At 45.5% G+C, this 20,822-nt stretch overlaps 2 protein-coding genes across 2 annotated transcripts; one reads left to right on the forward strand and one right to left on the reverse strand.

Annotated features, from left to right (window-relative positions):
- Positions 1-878: 878 nt before the first annotated feature.
- LOC311363340 (uncharacterized protein) lies at positions 879-3,528 on the forward strand. Its single transcript, XM_084483290.1, has 4 exons — positions 879-990; positions 1,232-1,325; positions 1,671-1,758; positions 2,194-3,528. Exons 1-4 carry the CDS (start codon positions 924-926, stop codon positions 2,998-3,000), a joined length of 1,056 nt encoding a protein of 351 aa, XP_084339416.1. The 5' UTR covers positions 879-923; the 3' UTR covers positions 3,001-3,528.
- A 902-nt stretch (positions 3,529-4,430) lies between these two features.
- On the reverse strand, positions 4,431-14,215 carry epyc (epiphycan; the record flags this gene model as incomplete). Its single annotated transcript, XM_084483291.1, has 8 exons — positions 4,431-4,601; positions 5,449-5,544; positions 5,808-6,010; positions 6,407-6,565; positions 7,414-7,626; positions 7,995-8,657; positions 9,051-9,225; positions 14,027-14,215. The coding sequence occupies 8 exons, from the start codon at positions 14,213-14,215 to the stop codon at positions 4,431-4,433; spliced, it is 1,869 nt and encodes a 622-aa protein (XP_084339417.1).
- Positions 14,216-20,822: the final 6,607 nt, after the last annotated feature.

Genomic DNA, 20,822 nt, shown 5'->3' on the forward strand with positions numbered 1-20,822 from the left:
ATATTTATTAATTTTTTATTTGGGCAATAGGTAATAACTTGTATATTGACATTGTTGAAATGTGTAAACTGTGCCCTGCCAGAAATATCCCACAACCATTTTTGATATGTGCCACTATTTGTGTCTTCATTGGACGCATGCAGAGGAGTGGGAGGAATGGGAGGAGGTGTTCAGGCCAGGTGAGGATGTGGGGGTCTTCTGTCTTCAGGTGTTGGGGTACAGCAGTGTTCCTGGGTCTCTGAGGAGGGCAACGTCCCTCCACTGATGATCATTTAGGCTTACAACGATACACAGAATGTTCTGAACAATGATTTGATCCATGGTTCTATGTAGATAGATGTTATAATACAATATAAAAACAAATCTTGGGAGTGATACGCCAGGTGGCTGCTGGCACCACAGCGCTCTCTAGTGGTACTGTTCAAACTAGAGAGAGATATAAGCTTGATGTTTCTTAAATATGAATGAAATAAATAATAATATAAATGAAAAATATTACATATTATGACATATAATCATTTGGCTGTTTTAAAGTCAAGGATTACAAATACATAGTCAGGTAAGGTTATGGTTATGATCTGCGACATGTCATGATCTACTGCAACTTTTAATAAAAAAATATAAAAATAAAAATACTTGTTTCCAATAAAGAAATAAGACATCATTTCCTATATTTCTACTATTATAATGACGAACATTAAAGTACTTTTATGTTTGTCGTTGATAGATCCTCCCTCCCGTCCAGTAGGGGGCGGTGTTACAACATGTACACTTTCCTAAAGTCGGTGCAGAGTGAAGGGGCGAACGTGAGGGGAGAACGAGGGAGTGAGCGCCAAGCAGCAGCTATCTTCCATTCGAAGTGAAGACAACTTATTAATTTTAACGTTATAAATCAAGAGAATATTTAACAAAATCAACCAAATATGGATAACGTCAAGTTAGAAACAACTTGCAATAGACCAGTCATCAGATCAGACATTTCTTACAGATGTAAGTAGCGGACTCACATGTGAAGATACACACTTGAAAAATAGGGAACCTATTAAGTGGGATAGTCCTCATCCCTACTCCCCTAGTCCTCATCGCGAAGCCTCCTTGCCGACTTACTCTACTAGTTGATATGCAGTTTGCATTGCCATTTCAAGCTTCATCCTACCCGTTATATCTAACCACATTCTGCCCATTTTAGGGTAATTTGTATAAAGTTATGACTGGTTTTCTCTCTTTCTAGTGACTCCTGCAGAAATCGAGACTATGGTCAAGCTGAGGATGACGAACCGGGCTTACTTCTCTGGAAAGAAAAACGAATGCATGAGAGGATGGAGGTGAGGTCATCAAGTAAAGAATAACATTCATGATTAAACAACAACAATCCTGTTCTATTAACTATTAAGCAATGTAATCAAGTATTTGGCAACATTGATGAACCTCACTGATTTAGTTTGTCTCCCTGAATGAATACTGTCAAAGTGAACTTTATTGTTAGCAGACCATGCAACAAGTGCATGGTCTGCTACATAGAAGACCGAAATTGCGTTTCCCCATCCTCCAAATGTGCTATTAATATTTGTACCAAATAACATGACAACATTACAGTTGTACGACATCATCCATCTCTCCTTTCCTACTAACAAATCAACACGTGTATCTACTGTGTCTTGTCATTTCAGGGCCATCCTGAAGCACATGGGCTTGAATACCAAACTTAATTACTATCAGGCTGCCAAAAAGTGGGACAACATGAGGATGAAGTACAAGGTTTGACTTTAGTTTTTGTAAATATATGATCCATTGAACAACAATATAGTCTCACAGTTGTCACTTTATTGGTCTTCTTCACTGACTGGTTACAACCTTGCAATACAGACTCAAGTCAAGTCAGTTTTATTTTGTGAAGCTCTTTATCATAGTCTGTCTCCTTAGGTTTAAGGGCTGTATGTGTATGACACCCTTAACCCTAGCCCCCCGAATAACAAGGAAAAACAGCCTTGGTTATCAAGAAAGAAGCCTTGAAAAGGAACGCAGAGTGGGGGATCCCTCCTTCAAGGGATGGCTAGGTGTGCAATGGGTGCCATAATTCACATAATGATATCCTATCAAGCAAAAATGATAAGTCAAATTGAAATTCTCACTTCCTCTCTCTCTCTCTCTCTCTCTCTCTCTCTCTCTCTCTCTCTCTCTCCTTATGTCCAGGAGCTCAAGTACTCTCCAGAGGGGGTCCCTCATGTGTGGTGGGGCTTCAAGCTCATGGACAACGCCATGCACGGCCTGCTGGACAACAGCGCGCCCATCATAGCGCTCCCCCCCAGCAACGGCGACGACGACGCCGACTTCCTCCCGTACAAGAGGAAGCGCGAGCACAACCCCGCGCCGTCACCGCAGCTCTCGCTGGGCGGGGCGGGCGCGCCGGAGATCGAGGTCTCCCTCCTCAACAGCGCCGAGGAGGAGGAGGAGGAGGAGGAGGGGGGTGGGGGGGACGAGGCGACGCCAAAGTCGCGGGAGGCGCTCCGGTTCGCCATGCGGGACGTGGAGAGCGAGCGGCTGGCGATGGAGAGCGAGCGGGCCTCCCTGGAGGGCGAGAGAGCGTTGATGGAGCGCGACCGGCAGCTGGTTGCCATGGAGACCCTGGTTCTTCAGCGGGAGAGGGCGGGGCTGGAGCGGGAGGAGGCGGCACTGGGGCGCCACCGCGCCGCCCTGCAGCGGGAGAGGACGGCCATCGAGAGGGAGAAGGTGCTGATGGAGCGGGAGAGGACCATGCTGGAGAGGGAGCGCACGGAGCTGAGCCGGGAGAGGCTGGCCATGGAGAGGGGGCGGGGCCGGTTCGCCAGGGAGAGCGCGATGAACGGCGGGATGAACGGCGACACTCACGAGAACGGTCACGGCGGCGGGGTCGAGGCGGACGGGGAGAGCGGGGAAAATGGCGGAGGCATGGACCCGGAAAGGTTGCAACGGCGGGAACGCTTCCTGGACCTGTTAGAGAAGCTGGTGGAAAACTTTTGAGAGCAAACGTGGACGGATTTTACTACGTGGCACCTGCAGCGTCAAGAACAGAAGACCATTTTGGTTTGGGGATATTTTAGCAGCACGTCTTCAAGACTGTTATGTTTTATTTTTTTTAAGTTAGTTTCAACGCTGTTTTCCTTGTGTATTTTAAGTTGACGTCAAACCACTTTATACAAATGTGGGTGTTCCACCTGAATGGGTTCAGCATGTCATGTGTTGCATAGAGACTGTTGGTTTGGGAGTTGTGTAAGAAGTACAAAAAGGTCATGATCACTTTGCTAGGTTGGTTCAATGCTGTTTTCACTGTATCTTTTTACTTCACCATGTTTCAGACCCCTGTATGATGCCAATGAACACGTTGAGCCACCCCACAACATTTGGAGAGGTCATAATCAAACAACTTTATTCAAATGTGGTTATTCCATACAGAGAGCATACAATAGCAAGCTGTTACGGTCTTGTAACAACCCCCCCCACTATCCCAAACCTCAATCCAACAATAGCAGACACTACACATTGATGTGTCATTCATAGGCTTTTGTATTGCATGCTCAAATCATCACCATTTGTGATATTGCAGTTCATGTAAAAAAAATGAAGCTTTTTCTGAATATATATATTTTTATATTACAGTACAGACTTTACAACAGATGATGGTGTTTTAATGCTTATTTTATTGCACTAGATACTCAATTTACCTTTTCGTTGAGCTCCAGCTTCAAAACGTCTATCGTAGCATAATGGACATGTTTTAAAGTGTTCGATATCTCATTAATATTAATAATATAACTTCTTTACAAAACAAACATATTTAAACAATTTCCGTTTTTCCTTTTCTGTTTCTGTGAACCGGTTTTGAAAGGATGCAATGCAGAAACAAACCGGCTGTCCGACGCGGCCATTCATTAAAACAGGTTTCTCTGAATGTCAGTGAGTGTACTTATCAACTTGACCAAGTTGTGGAACAGTTTTGCTTCTGAAAGCAGCTAGTGTGTGTGTATGTGATGTGTGTGTGTGTGTGCCGGTGTGACAGTGAATTCACCGTTGAATGTGCCGTCCAGGTTCTGACGAGCTGCGGTGTATTTCCTATACACACTCTACCACTGTGTTCTTAACCACCAGAGTGTGAGAATCCCAGAGACCGTAGCCCGTGGGCACGTGGGCGATAGTGAACGTCTTATTGTGTGTAATGTGTTGTGAGACAGAAAAGATGATTGCACACTTTAAACATACAAGTTGTACATAAGTCGGGACATTAGTGTTTCATGAAACAGTTGCGCATGATGTTGGCCGATCTGTTGGGGGTAATGGAATCGTGTGTGTGTGTGTGTGTGCGTGTGTGTGTGTGTGTGTGTGGTTCATTGGGTTCAGAGATGTGTGTGTGTGTGTGTGTGTGTGTGTGTGTGTGTGTGTGTGTGTGTGTGTGTCTAGACAAGGGCTCCGATGGGGATGCGGGGCAGGCAGACGTAGGCCTGCGGGGTCCGGCTGAGATTGAGGGGGTTACCGTCCAGGCGGATGTCCTCCAGGGCATTCCTGATGTAGTTGAAGTCTTGCAGGTTGCAGAAGGTGTCCTCGTGCATCGACTGGATGTTATTGCGCTGGGGGGCAGAGAGAGAATGCACAGGATGTTGTTCAAGATTTATTTTTGCATTTTTAAGCTTTATTATAGAGTGAGATAAAGAGGAAGGAATGGGAGATAGAGGACATGCAGCAATGACCGCGGGCAGGAATCAAACCTGGGTCGCTGTGATCAGGACTGAGCCTTAATGGTGCAAGCTCTAACTGGTGAGCCACCGGGGCGCCCCAGCACAGGACTGTGTGTGTGTGTGTGTGTGTGTGTGTGTGTGTGTGTGTGTGTGTGTGTGTGTGTGTGTGTGTGTGTGTGTGTGTGTGTGTGTGTGTGTGTGTGTGTGTGTGTGTGTGTGTGTGTGTGTGTGTGTGTGTGTGTGTGTGTGAAAATAAATGCAACCTCCTATGGGTGTTTGTGTCAAACAGGTCGCAATGTGAGATTAATTGGTTGCAATCGATGAGCGGATTGCAGGAGGTTACAATATTTTGACAGGTATTTTACCAAATAAATATAGTGTATATTTCACTCTCACTAACTGTCTGGCTGGTTCAAATTGGATTTTACACACGTTCACATCTAGACCTAGTTAGGGTTAAGATTAAACCGATTATACACGTTATGAATGGTTATGATTAGGCATGAAACCTAAAGTGTACATTTGGATAATTTGATGCAAATACTGTAAGGTTATCGACAGCTCTACTCGCACTTCAGTTATTTCCATTTCCTTCTTTCTTGTAAGGTGCGTACATCTGGCCTCCACATAAGACGTGTAGCCTCCACCTTTATATAAACTGCCACATCAACCTTTACATTCAGACCCAGTTCCTTCTTGTCATGAGCCTTTATTCAATCAAACAATAAAAAGGGGGTACCTGGAGATGCAGGGATCGCAGGCTGTCTGGCAGAGGCACAGGGATGTAATCAAGGTGGTTGTCCGTCAGGTACAAGTACAGGAGTCCAGCCATATCCTGAAAACACACAAATATATCAAACTTTGGCGTTAGAGAGCAAAGGTGCTGCAGGTAGAGTTTAGGCATTGTGAAGAGAGGGAATAAAAGAGCAGAACAGAGCAATACTTTGAAAATCAGCAACCCAAAAAACATCCTCTCACTACCTTCCTGATTGGTCCATCACTGCGCACCTGTGTTCCGCACCTTTCATTGACTGGAAGGATGGATTCCACAATCAGGGAAGAGATGCCCTGGTGGCAGCACTAGATAGTGGGCAGTACCTTGAAGGCCTCCTTGTGGATGCCCCTGGTGCCGACCTCGTTGTGGCTGGCGTCGATGAGCGTCATGGTGACCGGCAGGGCGGGGAGCTGAGAGACGTGGTTCTCCCGGATCACCAGCTCCTCCAGCGCCGGCAGCGTCGAGAACGCGCCGTCGTCGATGGATGAGATGTCGTTGGCCGTGACGTCGATCCTCTTCAGCTTGCCTGATGGGAGCGGGATTTCAAACAGGTTGCCAACACGGTATGAGACACTGTCCACAGTTAATGATACCGAAACTGACCGTTTATTCACCAAGCGGTGTGTCTGATTGCAGGCACAAAAATGGCCATGATCTATATATATATATCTATGTATACAGTATGTATATAAAAAAAAATACATGTCATTATACATATTGACATGTGAATATACATGTCATTATGAGCTCAAAGGGCTTAGTTATCTTTTTCAAGGATCCCTACAGGTAGGCTTTGAGACCAAAACACCTAAACCACCAGACTGTCCTGCTTTATCCATACAATCCCATGCATCTACACGCGTCATCCCGACACTTTGGTTACCTAACAACCTGTCAACACACAAACATTCCCCAAACGTACTCATGAAGGAAAAGTCGGACTTGTTGATCTTGGTGAGTCTGTTGTAGCGAGCATAGAAGTGAGTCGTCTCCTTGGGGAGGGGCGGTATGCTGTCCAGCTTCAGGTCATCGCAGTAGACCGAAGTACCGAGGCACGTGCACAGTAGACATGTGGGCATACCTGGGGCACAGTCAGGGCATGATTAGTAACAGTGTTGGGGGAGCATTAGACGAGAGGTAAGGAGCCCTGGCCTTATTCACCCAGCAGCTGCCTTCAGTTCCCCCCACCCAGCCAGCATTCAGAACCAAGATGGATTTAAGACACCAACTCTTTCAAATGAATCTTCATCACTGCAATGAACCACACATTGTACCCTTCAGTGTCACAATAAGAGGCTGCAGTCTATTTCAATTCTGTCAAAGTGCTTTTTGTTTTGCCTCAATAGATTCGGAGATGTGATCTTGATGTGGATTGAGAATATGCGTCAACATTGTCTCCATTACTGACCTTGCCAGTCAACTCCTGGCTCTTCAGTCATATCGGGCGCTACCGTAGTTACAGGAGCTACCGTGGTTTCAGGCTCTGGAATGGCTGAACCCTCCGTACTACCAGTACCTTCTTGAGGGGTGTCTGGTTTAATTGGAAGCAGCTCCTCCTCTTGTTAGAGACAAGATTAGGTGTTACAGAGATAAGGTTAGACCGGCAACCAGGCGGCTGTTTGCCTCAGAGATGAGTAGCACACGTATGCAGCATTAGTGGTATGAGATACACATTCAGGCCATGGATGGATGTCAACTGGAAAAAAGGGGTGTTGACTGTTATTGAAATGAATTATATTTTTATTGTTATGTTATGGATAATGTATTAAAGACGAGATTCGAGTGACGTTTTCGAATCGTCGTAAAACAAATATTTAACTGGCTGAAATGGTCAGTGTACGGGTATTCTCTGAATGGTTTCGGTCCTGATTGTAATTGTTTTATTTAATTTGGGCCAGGTTCGGCACAGGTTTGTCTTACGGTACTGACCTTCATCAATGCCTGGGATCAGTATGACCCCGGTCTCGTCCCCAGAGCCAGAGGCCCCTGAGGCCCCAGAGGAACCAGAAGCCCCAGAGGTTCCAGACCCGCCAAAGTCTCCAGAGCCACCAGAGGCGGCCCCGGAAGACCCTGACCACTCCCCAGAGGAACCAGAGGCCTCCTGGGGTGTAGTGGTGTCGGGAATGAGGGGCAGCTCTTCCCCTTGTTAGAGCCAAGGGGGTGGGATTAGGAGACATGTTAGGGTGAGTGGGTGGAGGAATCACACTACGGTGGAGTAATGAATGACAGAAAACAGGGGAATTAGAGAGGATGTGGAACAGTGAATTAGGACAGACAGAATGATAATGGATCAACAACATTTAACCACGTTTAGCAGGGTTAAATTGAACATTATGAAGAATACAAATGACAAGTGAATAGGTGAATCAGGTTAAATTATGGAATGAGATGAATGAGAGGCCTCGAAAACCCAACTGACTATTTTGTCTGCTCTTGGAATGACTTGTTTGAAGGCATTATAATCGATGCTTCAGAAATACATGTCTACTCATACAGGTTCAGATACTAACCTCCAGATATCAAGGTAATGTCCACGTCCCCAGACTCGCCAGAACCCCCAGAGTGATCCCCAGATGTCCCTGAACCAAGGAGATCCCCTGACCCTCCGGAGCCCAGGAGCAGGTCCCCGGACCCCCCGGAGCCCAGGAGAATGTCCCCTGACCCTCCGGAGCCCAGGAGAATGTCCCCTGACCCTCCAGAGCCCAGGAGAATGTCCCCTGACCCTCCAGAGCCCAGGAAGAGATCCACAAAGGAAACATCCCCTGATCCTCCAGAACCGAGGAAGTCTCCAGAGCTCCCAGAGGCCAGGGAGACGTCCCCTGATCCTCCAGAGCCCAGGAGGACATCCCCAGAGGTCTCGGCGACTCCGGACCCTCCAGAACCAAGGTGGTCCCCGGACACTCCGGAGCCACCGGACCCCAGGAAGACCCCTGAGCCAGAGAGGTCCCCGGATTCAGAGAGATCTCCTGATCCGGCGAGGGGGGCCCCAGAACCTCCGGAGCCAGAGGCGAGGTCTCCGGAGCCCAAGGAGCCCGCAGAGGAAGGAGCCCCCGAGTCCCCGGACCCAGAGGCCCCAGAAGCCCCAGGCGCGCCCGGGGCACCGGACCCCACCGAGCCCCCGAAGTCCCCGGAGACATGAAGGGTGTCAATGGGCGTCAGACGCAGCTCCTCCTCTTGTTAGAGACAAGATTAGGTGTTAATAAACAGACAGGTCAGAACACACACAGAGCCGCCTGTGACCGGTCGGTTCACAGGGATGATGGTGATTAGGTGGCTTATATTAGATGACACAAAACACACAAATGAACACATTTAACCAAATGGCGGCTAGTTAAATGGAACTCATGCACATGTAAAGGGAGGTGAATGGTGGAGAGGGGAGGAGATTCCTTTCTCAGGGCAGGTTGTGCCTTGAGGCGTTGAGACCATGTGTGACTCTTGTTTTTGCCATGTTCACCTTGTGTTTGAAACCACTTGCCCCCCTTTTTTTGGCCGATACAGGGCAAACTGAATATCAGGGGACTTCAGGGATGGTTGGGTCTAGAACTGCATGTGCTCATTCTGACCTTTCTGTGTGTTGGGACCCATGAGTACTCCCGAGTCCCCTGAGCCCTGTGGCACATGCTGTGGTTTCAAGGGCAACTCCTCTTCATGTTCCCGCTCCTCCTCCTCCTCCTCCTCCAAGGAGGCCTCGGGTAAGGGGTAGCTGTGGTCAGGTGGGGGCAGGGTTCCGATCTCCATCTGATGGGGGAGTAGAGCAGAGCAGCCGGCAGGTTTATGTGGATGGTTTTGGAATGTTGTTTGTTTAATTTGAACACAATGATTAGCTTAAAATTGATTGACCAAAAATAATTGTATTTCAAAATTGAGTTGTTACCTAGGAACCTAGGAACAAAGGTCTTGTCAAAGCTGGGTCGCTACAAGGTGTTCCCTACATGGTTAGCGCATCAGCGGGATAAGCCACAGAGCCAGCCAACCTGTCAGTACTCCCAAGGAGAACGTTTAGCCCAAGGTTAACTGTAAAACCATCATCATATTGATTGGATCCAAAGTGCTTGTTGTTCTCCACCTCAGGGACTGGGCCTCTCCCTCTTGGGGGATTTTGAATGTTTTAGGATCACAACGGTGAATTGGAAAAGACTGACTTATGTTAATAACGCATGCATGCACCATTTTCTGTGGGTTATAACAGAAGGTATCTCGCTGATTAATGTTGCTATCTAAACATAAGCTACAGCTGCTAACCAGAAGTTTAAATTCGATTGGATTGGATTCAACGTTTGTCAGCCGACATTTCTCCAGCTACCGAACTTTACCGGGAGGGGGCAGCAGAGTGTTGGTCAATAAAATACGTGGCTTCCAAACGTTTTTTTTTTTTTAAATCATAATTTTTTAAACGCGCCAAATATAAAGAGTCCACGTACATTTGAGGATCATCCATACACATTACATTATTAATCAAAACACCACAGCAATTTATGATGGAAAATAACAATATTGTAGCATACATGAGCCTCTATTGTTATATAGATAGGTATGGCTTAACACGTGCTCTATATAATAAAACATTTTTTCAAACGGGCTTGACCATGAATGTGTTAGGGGTCGACATGCAAATAAATTACGTTATTTTCTCTTGAGCAGTGGGATGTGGCCATCATGCTCATATATTCAATTTGAGTGCAGTTCTATTATTGTCCACTCGAGGGCAGTGAAACCCCACATACATACACAAGCAATACCTGACACGCACATGCTGAACTGGGCTGGCTGAATCTCTCAAAAACGGGAATGGTCCTTGTGGAACCAAGACACTCATGGTAACAAGACAGACTCCACATTTCACTGCTGCACTCTCAACCACAGTAGTAAGCTGTCCAGCAGCTCAGAGGTAACCTACTACCAACAACCACGGTAACAAATATGAACAAAACAACCTCAAGCATCCTGTTCCATACCAAAAACAACCACAAAAAACAAACAACAGAAAGCAGTTTAGTTTTATTCCATCGACACATGTCTAAATCGTGTCAATGAACAGATATCTTAAACGAAGATCTTGGCAGAGACCATTTGAAATCTAACAAGGTGGGTCTTTGAAAACGACTAGCGACCAAGGTAGCTGCCTGCAGCTCCCCTCTCCTCCCAAAGTAAACATCAAGGCCCAGGGGGGACGGAGAGGCCAAAGGCTGGTTACCAAAAATACAGAAACAGTCTTTGGGGAAACAGCATGGCGGCTGCGGAGAATGCACAACATTTTGATTTTGAATGGGAAGCTTTAAGAGTGTTAACTAGATAATCACACACATGCACACACACACACACACACACACACACACACACACACACACACACACACACACACACACACACACACGTATAAAAAACATTTTTGTAAAATGTATCATGCCCTTTCCCTATTTATATATTTCCCAACTATCAACGTCCAACAGTTCATTGGCCCTTAAAACCTAATCTCTCTTCATCAAAAGGACCAATGGCATTATTCATCTATTCATACACTGCATTCACCCATTCACCCAGCAACCAGTTCTCCTGCAGGGTTGTGCTTCTGTTCTCTCTGTGCCACATACAGATGTTCAGGATGAAGACATCTGTGTACGACAAATGTTGCCCTTCACATCTCTGCATCTCCAACTTAGACGCCAGAGACGCTTCCAAAATGGTGGACACAGACTTAAGTGTGTGGCTTGTAGAAAGACTTTGAGGTTTAGTAAATCAATAGATATATAAATATGTCAAAATGGCGGAACAATTACCCACCAAAGTGACCAGATTTGGTTGCATGTTTCGCATTGTGGCCAAATGACAAATGTTTTCAAAGCGGTTGCAATATGATTGAAGATTCATGTTTAATGTTTAAGAACAGGCTTCCTCAGACGTTGCACGGTAACGGGTGGACTGAGCACGATATGATCATTGGCAGAAGGATCAAATAAGCTGCAGGTCTTTGTCTAAACACACACACACACATGGAGGGAGGGAGAGAAGGAGAGAGGGAGGGGGAGAAAGAGAAAGGGAGAGTGGGTTAGAGGGAGGAAGGGACAGAGGGAGAGAAGGTGAAAGGGAGGGAGAGAAGGAGAAAGGGAGGGAGAGAAGGAGAAAGGGAGGGAGGGAGGGAGGGTGGGAGGGACAGAGGGAGAGATGGAGAAAGGGAGGGAGGGAGGAAGGGAGTGATATGGGAGAGGGAAAGGGGGGGAGAACGTACAAGATCTGGTGGTGGTGTGGAAGTGGAGACTCAGCATTCCAGCCACCGCAGTCATCTCATCATCTGCTAATTTCTACCTTGACTCTTGACATGTGTGTGTGTGTGTGTGTGTGTGTGTGTGTGTGTGTGTGTGTGTGTGTGTGTGTGTGTATGTGTGTGCATGTGTGTGTGAGAGTGTATACATTCACATTTGTGGACAGACTTATCAATCAGCACACTAATTAAGTCCCCACCACTCGCACCATCCATCTCCACCCGTCAGAGATCTGCCCCCTCCCCCCTCCGAGGGCGGGGTCAAGGAGACGGGATGATGCTGCATGCAGGACACACACGCCATCCATCATCATCTAGGTTATAACCAAAGCCTCCAGCCTCACTGTACGGCGCAGCATGTGAGGCACACAGAGTATCTTTCTCAACAAAAAACTAACATCTCCTGTGACATTTTGTATAAACCAAAGCCTCCCACAAAAACCCACATCCTTTGAAACAAGTCATTCCAGTGCATCTTAAGACAAACTAACAATGACATGCAAATGCTTTCTTTCTCACACAGAGTCTCTCTATGGTGGTTGAGCTGCTGGCCACAACGTATGAACAGTTCAGTCACGATGTTCACATGAACCGAGTGTCTGAGGGTGAACAGATCCTATCAGACAGTATGAACAGTTCAGTCACGATGTTCACATGAACTGAGTGTCTGAGGGTGAACAGATCCTATCAGACAGTATACGATGGCCCCGCAGTAGTAGACTCCGCCCTGTGTTTGGTTAGGCCGGAGCGCGGATGTTTGGAATGCTGCATGGGGTTTCGATGAAACGGCTTGTTGGACGTCTACTGAAACATCTGACCGCCACAATGTTGCCTGACTGCCATCTTCGACGTTCTCTTGGCCTTAATGCACCAATATCCATTCCAAACACCACAGTGCATGCTCGCCACATCAGGGCCTGATGAAGGGCATGTGTGTCTGGCAAACCGGGCTTCTGGCAATAGGCTGCCAGAAGCCTTTTTTATCCTGCTATGATTTTATTGCTATAGCCTTCACCATGGCAGGGGGAGCTAGGAGCTGGGACCACAGAACAATGCACTTGGTTATTTCCTTGGGCATGGCGAAGGTGGTGAGTTTTCGCCTTCCTAACCTAAATAGTACTGATTTAATACATTTCAGATTTGGAATTTTGATATATTTATGTTTTGGTTTTGGGAGATGATCATCCAGATCCAAGCAACATATAGGCTATAGTGAAATCATAACCAGTGATTCTTCCAGTTTGAGTCTTCAAACACACCACACACACACACACACACACACACACACACACACACACGTTTGTTTGTGTTAAATTAGGTTGAATAAGCTTTGTTTTTTTTTTTAAATGGTGACTCTCTGACCTACAGTTAACTTTTCCCTCACCTCAAGAGTTATATTGTAAATAATAATCACATAATAATAAATAATCACATTCAGCATGATAAGCTTCTTACTGGAGGGTTTTGTGCGGTTGGTAAAAGAAGAAATGATACACCATTTCTCACTGTACTTTGGAGCAGACAAATAAAGATTCCACTCGGGTACTGAGATCACCACTGTTCATGGAGAAGGTGCCAGATTGGCACATCGGACGGCAGATGAATACTTGGCCACCATGGCGGCTGAAGACCAGAAGCATGTGTCTGCACTGGCACCAGCAGACCAACTCTCTAACTCACTGAACCTGAAAGGACGCTGAACCAACACGTGGCACACATCAACCTTGGGTTTTATAACGATACAAATGTGTTTTTCCTTTTAGCAAAGAAACAGTATTAGTGGATTGTTAGTGGAAAGAAATGAATAAAAGCAATTCCAAATTTAGGTGAAAATTTAAAGGCACAGGATTGACTCAGCACTGGCCTAGCAGACTACACTCAGGACAGGTAGAACGTGGTGACATATAGATCTCAATACATGGAAGTAGAAATCCCTAACTGCTCAGTTCAGAGTCCTGTCGGGACTCTTGCTGCTATTTCCTCAAATCAGGACAGGCCAATGCAAAGGAACATTTCTCCCAATCATCCACACAAAGAGTGTGTTGCACAATTTAAATGCAACTGCTTCAACTCCACCAAACCCACAGCATTGTACTGAAGAGAAACTCACAAAGTGAGTCCATTTAAAAAATAATTTCCAACATAAAAGTGCAGACTTTCACTAATAGAAAGTCAATATCATTCTACACATGATTCCGATTTTGGCGGTCAATGAAATCTTCTCGACCAGTTCCCCTTATTTGAGTGACACCCCCAAAAATCCCCCACAATGCATCTTACCGCTGGGTTCTCCCCCAGGCCGTCCTCGTAGTCGTACATATCCTGGTTCTCCAGTTCCAGGTTCTCTATATCCACATCGTAGTTGGTGTCGTCGTACGTGTCCAGTTCCGCTTGGCGGGAGAATCTGGGGCTGGCCAATGTCGCTTTGAGGACGAGGAACGCCAACAGGAACCGGACTAGCATCTCCATGGCCCACCTGGGAACGGACCAAAGGTATGAGCGGTTAAAGGTCAGTGGTTTGGTGGGTAAAGATTCAACACGAGACAGAGGTCATTGCTAAGAGCGAAATAATGAAGGTCCTCCGTTTTGGAGAGCTCATGGGGTCAAAGTTACGAGTAGATGGCAGCCATTGGGGATCAATCCTTGAACCCTATGGTTGGGAGTCCAACACCCTAACCACAAAAAGGCCATTCATCTATACAGAAAAGCATTGCAGTCTCTACCAGTCACAATACCTTAACCATGTCTCTCGATCTTTACCATTTCATTAAGTCACTTGGATCAATCTTTACTCGTACTGCTTGAAGAGCATCTCATGAAAGATTCCTCGCTGAGATCTGGGGAGGAATAGCTAAGGAGTGAGGTGGCGACAGCATCCTGTGATTCAATGGGCCTTAATCACCTACAGCGGCCATCTTGGTTCCATCTTGGTTCTAAACGATAGCCCGGCGGGGAAAATAATTCACACGTTTCATGTTTAATCTAACATGAAAATTTATATTTTGAGTTTCCTGATCCATATCCATGCAATTTAGAATACCAAAGCCAGGGTCTCCTGGCTGATCCAACACTCAAATCAGTCACAGACAGAAATCATCGTGATAACTCCAGGGAGACACAATCAGTTTGTCATGTTTTTTTGCAGAACCTGGCAGCTCTTCCACATTGACATTTTTGCTGTAATGTAACACAGCTGATACATAACTCGGATGAGAGTTTGGAGTAGAGAGAGAGAGATTTCAGCGAAAGTCCTCTAGGCCTGGGCAGAGAAATGGAGAGCAAGGGTTAGGAGACAGAGATAAAGAAAAAGAGAGAGAGAGAGAGAGGGGGGGGGGAGAGCAAGAGAGAGAGAGAGGGGGAGAGAGAGAGAGAGAGAGAGAGGGGGGGGAGAGCGAGAGAGAGAGAGAGGGGGAGAGAGAGAGAGGGGGGAGAGAGGGGGAGAGAGGGGGAGAGAGAGGGGTGGGGAGAGAGGGGGGGAGAGAGGGGGGGGGAGAGAGAGGGGGAGAGCGAGAGAGAGAGAGAGGGGGGAGAGAGAGGGGGAGAGAGAGAGAGAGGGGGGGAGAGAGAGAGGGGGGAGAGAGAGTCGGGGGAGAGAGAGAGAGAGAATTAAATTGCATTGAATGTATTTAATTGAAATTAATTGAGAAGAAGAAGAAGAAGCTAAAGACAGGCATGCAGGGAGGAACTGGACAAGCAGTTGGCCCTCAGGGTGAGATGGAGAGGGAGTGAGAAAGAGACTGACAGGGAGACAGTGATCAGAGAGAGAGAGAGAGAGAGAGAGAGAGAGAGAGAGAGAGAGAGAGAGAGAGAGAGAGAGAGAGAGAGAGAGAGTTTCAGGGCCGACCCCTCCACCCTGTACAGAGGTCCTTTATGAACGCCGGGTCGCTGACTGTCTCGGCACTCAGGCTCAAAATTCCAGGTTTGTGGACAGGATGGCAGTGAGTCGGTGTGGCAAGGGAACGCTTCATTCAGCTCTGAGGGTGCGCAGAGACACACACACACACACACACACACACACACACACACACACACACACGCACACGCACGCTTGCACACGGACACACACAAACACACACATGCAAACACACGCACACAAACACACACATGCAAACACATGCACGCACACACACACACACACACACACACACACACACACACACACACACACACACACACACACACACACACACACACAACACACACCTACACCCACACTAATGAGTGTGCGCTCTCTCTCTCACAGAGACACCACACACTGTGCAAGTGCACAGCCACATGCCAAAAAAAGAGAAAGCTCTCGTCCAACACACCTATCTTTCAGAGAGGTGAAGCTGAGAAACCTCTGGGGCTATTTCTGTTTTTTGGTAGAAGGACAGCCGGGAGATACAAACCCTTCTCTCATTCTCTGATTCAATCATGAATGCCCTCGGACCAATCAGAACGGAGACGGTCGCTCCACCATGATGAGCAGAGCACACATGCCAACACACACAGAGGGCCGTTTCTGTCCACGGCCCAGAGTGCACTGGGTTCACAAGAGAGCTCAGAGTCCCGCGGTGAAATGATCAGCATATTTTTTTTTTTTACTTCCTTTACATATTTTTTTTTTTTCTCTCTCTCTCTCCAATATAAGAGCGCGGACCTATGAAAAGCAGCGTGGCGTCGCTGAAAGAAGGACTATGCTGGAGACAGAGGTGTGCCTTTATATAGGCCATCACAGCGCACAGTGTGTGCAAACGGTGTATGTGTGTGTGTGTGTGTGTGTAAAGAGTGTAGCCTACAGAACTCGCTCTGTTATGCTTGGCTCTGTGAGAAGCATTCCTGATATCCACTGATTCTCAACTCTTTTCCCTTTAAAGCCACAAGCAAACTTCACTGATTCCCCCCTCAGAGCTTCTAGTTTCAATATACATATTTATATATTTATATATACATTTATGTTTATATGTATGCCAAAGAATGACTAGATCAACAGGTCACCTAAGTTGAATTTTAACATCCATGAACATACAGTATCTGTGCCAACTGAAGAGTCAAATTAAACATCATTATTTAATGATGATATTTTTGATATTTTTGGGATTATAATGTAATATTATAATATCAAGATAGTTTAAGATAGAGAAGCTTAAGATTTGCATTTTGATCATAAAAGTGGATCTCCTTGTACTTCTCCTTCATCATTATCCTCAACTCAAAAGTTCACCGCAACTCCGGCTGCAGCACACTGGCTCCGTACATCAAGAGACATAATGTACGCAATGCAAGCATAGTTCAAGCAGCCCATATTAACACAGATCTGCATCCATACCAATAACGTAAAGAGGGTCCAACTCATTCACCCAGCATCACCTTGTGTCCTTGTTCACAAAATATCACCTGTTAGACGTAAACCGCTCATAAACCCCCAACGTGCACACACACCGCACACAGCACAATCACAGATCATCACACAGGCCATCGGCAGAATAACCAATCAATAATCAACAAGAACTTTAAACAATTACAAAACGAAAAACAACAAAAAGAAAAATCCCTACAAAATAAAAGAACCCACAAAATCTTCAATTAGCCGTGGAGAACGTCCACCAATTAGCCGTTAGCTCTGATATCTTCATTCCACCCACACACACACACAGCTCTACACAGGGGCTAAGAACCTTTAAGAAAACGCCCGGCTGTCTACCACAGCACCAAGAAGATATCAGCGGCTGCACACTCACCTCTGTCTCCTGCTCTCCCGAATGGTGCCACCAGCTGATGGGGATGCTGAGGACCCGGGACCTGGCCAATAGCGAGAGGTCGCTCAGGGTGCCCTGAAGAGCTGAAGGAGGGCGTGGGTTCTGTGTGTGTGTGTTTAGGTGTGTGTGTGTGTGTGTGTGTGTGTGTGTGTGTGTGTGTGTGTGTGTCAGGTCTGTGAGCAGGACCCAGCCGACCTGAGTGCCGTGCTGTAACGTGTGAAGGTAGCCACTGAGACGGAGCAGAGCGGGGATGATCGCTTTGGGTCACTTTTTTCGCGTGCACCGCGCACCCACCCCGTGCACCCACCCCGTGCACCCACACCCGCTCTCAATGCTCTCAACACACACACACACACACACACACACACACACACACACACACACACACACACACACACACACAGACCCCCAACCAATATCAAACAAGTGTATCCATTATTTAGGCTTATAAATACCTATATATATATATATTCCTATAGGACTGACTTATTTGTCCTCTCCTGAGGTAAAGCTCTGGCATGTTCTCCTTTCATGTCTGGGGGTCGGGGTGGGGGGGGGGGGGGGGTGTGGGGGGGGGGTTGGGGGGGCAGTGGTGGGTGAGGGTCTATGGGGCCCCAGGACACAATGGGCCCTCTGTGGAGAGCCCTATAGCACAGCCCTGGGAGGAAGTACCTGCATGGTGGAAGGCCTCCTCTCTCTCTCTCTCTGTGCTCTCGCTCTGTCTCTCGCTCTTCGTCTCTCTCTCTCACTCTCTCTCCTCTCTGCCGCTCTCTGTACGCTCTATCCCTCCCTCTGCTCTCCCTCTGCTCTCTCTCTCTGTCTCTCACGCTCTCTCTGTCTCTCTCGCTCTCCCTCTCTGTCTGTCTGTCTGTCTGTCTGTCTGTCTGTCTGTCTGTCTGTCTCTCTGTCTGTCTGTCTCTCTCTCTCACTCTCACTCTCTCGCTATTTCTCTATCTAAGCTACGCTCTATGCACTTTCACTAACAAGGTAAATATGAGAGACGGTATACAGTCTGACCCAGGATCAGTAGTATGTGTTTAGGGCTGACCCAGGATCAGTAGAATGTGCTTCGATCTGAAACAGGATCAGTAGTATGTGTTTCAATCTGACCCAGGATCAGTGTTTAACTGCTTTAGGATCAGTAGTGTGTGTTTAGGTTGGACCTGCAGGATCAGTGTTTAACTGCAGTGGGATCAGTAGGATGTGTTTAGGTCTGATCCAGGATCACTGTTTAACTACATTAAGATCATCAGAATATATTTAGATCTAACCAAGGATCAGTATTTAACTGCAGTAGGAACAGTAAGTTGTGTTTAGGTCAGAATGTTATTTTAACTGTAGTAGAATGTTATTTTAACTGTAGTAGAATGTTATTTTAACTGTAATAGGATGTAGTAAGATGTGTCCTTTACTAGATTCATGTGTGTTGGTTTGAGTTTGAAACTGTTCTTGACATCCATAGAACTCAATACATACTTGACAAATATGCTCCAAAGGACACCATTAACTCCAACAAAATTGAAATATTTTGTATTCAAACACTAATATTGTTCTGCTGTCTGGTCTATTTAGTTTGCCTTGCTCAAAGCTTGTTCATTCTTGTTCAAATTCTAGAAATTATCTTCTTTTGTTTGTGCTCTGCTGTTTATGACGTTTGTTATCCATGGACCCACATTAATTGTTCATTTGGGGTATAAGTACATGTCTTTTTTGCCATTTTTTTCAATTGAGCTATGCATGAATTAATACCTGTCTGCAAATAATGGAGCAAGCAAACTCAAACTGGCTCATTGGTTGATTAGTTGGGCTGTTTTTTCATGCTGTTCAACGTTGTGGGAATAGTACAATAGTGATTATTATATTTTATTGTCCTGTACATTTTCTAAAGAAATGTTTATTTGCATCAACTTATGTCTGATTGTCGGATCAGTGAAAGTGTTTAACCAGATCTGTGTTGAGGTTTCTCCAGCGTCTCATAAATACAGAAAGCCTTCATTTAATGTGCATCAGTTGAATCTACTAATTACCTGTTGACACCTGTCTGTCATTTTGTCATCCTACCTGCCTGTCTGTCTGCGTTACATCTTTCTCTCAAGCTAATACTTGAGGAAATGATGAATGAAGACAAAGGGATGGGGTCGCATTACGGCTGAAGCTGCGAGCAATGTTGAAAGGGCATGTCTGTTTCTCCACAGCCATTGTGGACAGGAGTCACACTGGCCTACAGTTTTGGCCCGGTCCTACTGTGTAATTCGAAGCACATGATTTTCTGTACGGTTACAACAGTCAGGAACAATCTAGATCTCAATCAGTGTAAATAGGAGTGCATTGTAAGGAGCCTGAGAAATTGTTCGGATATTTGAATGAGACGGAATATTGTGGTTCAAATGTCATGCTGTCTCCTTTAGTTTGTTGTATGTTCTATAACTAAAAAATAATTGTATTGGGAAATAGAGAACATTCTCTCTCTATATATATATTTTATATATACTTTAAACATAAATATATAGTTGGCTTTGCATCTTTGTATTTTAGTCCCACCCTAATCAATAGCACACAGAATACAAATGGAAGTGGAAATTTATATAGAAATATATTGTTAAAATGTTTGGATAAGGATCACTGCAAAGGGAAATGTAATGTATGTTAGACATTGTAAAGTGTAGCTGTGGTATTGTTCAGACACAACACAGTTTGGTTATGGGAGATTTATTTGAGTCAAATACCCAAGGGACACACATATATATATATATATATATATTTCAATGACAATGTTTGATAGAAGCAGATTTACACAAGAGCAGTTGAACAAAATCTTTAAATAAATACATATTGACATTATTTCACAGGTTGTAAGTAATATTTAAATCAACCATGTTAAACGAACATTGGTTGCAATTGATTAGATAATTATTAACGACTCATTTCTCTCATAAATGTAGATGCATATCTTGTATAAATACAAGATATATTTTGTCAATGGCATAGTTTTAACATTTCTGGGACAACGTCAGCATAACAATCTATCTACGCTAACAACAATAGAAGGATACAAGGCACATTGGTACGCAACATGGTACTGCTTTTTTTTTTTCGGAAAGGTGTTGTCAGTCCGGCAATATTATTTCTTGATTGTAAAGTTTGCCAAAGGATGATAAAAATACAAAAGAAAACTTTGCCTGAAGTTCTGTCCCTGACTACGGATACCTCGGACCAGTTGGCATCAACATGTTTTGCCCACAAAGATCTAGTTTGAATTAACAATCAATTGTAAAGTCAGCTCTATTACTTCTGGTTATGTCTGATTCACAAGTTTATTTTTGCCGAGTTTTCTT

The sequence above is a fragment of the Micromesistius poutassou genome (assembly GCF_964030765.1).
Source record: "Micromesistius poutassou genome assembly, chromosome: 18".
NCBI classification, from domain to species: Eukaryota; Metazoa; Chordata; class Actinopteri; order Gadiformes; family Gadidae; genus Micromesistius; species Micromesistius poutassou.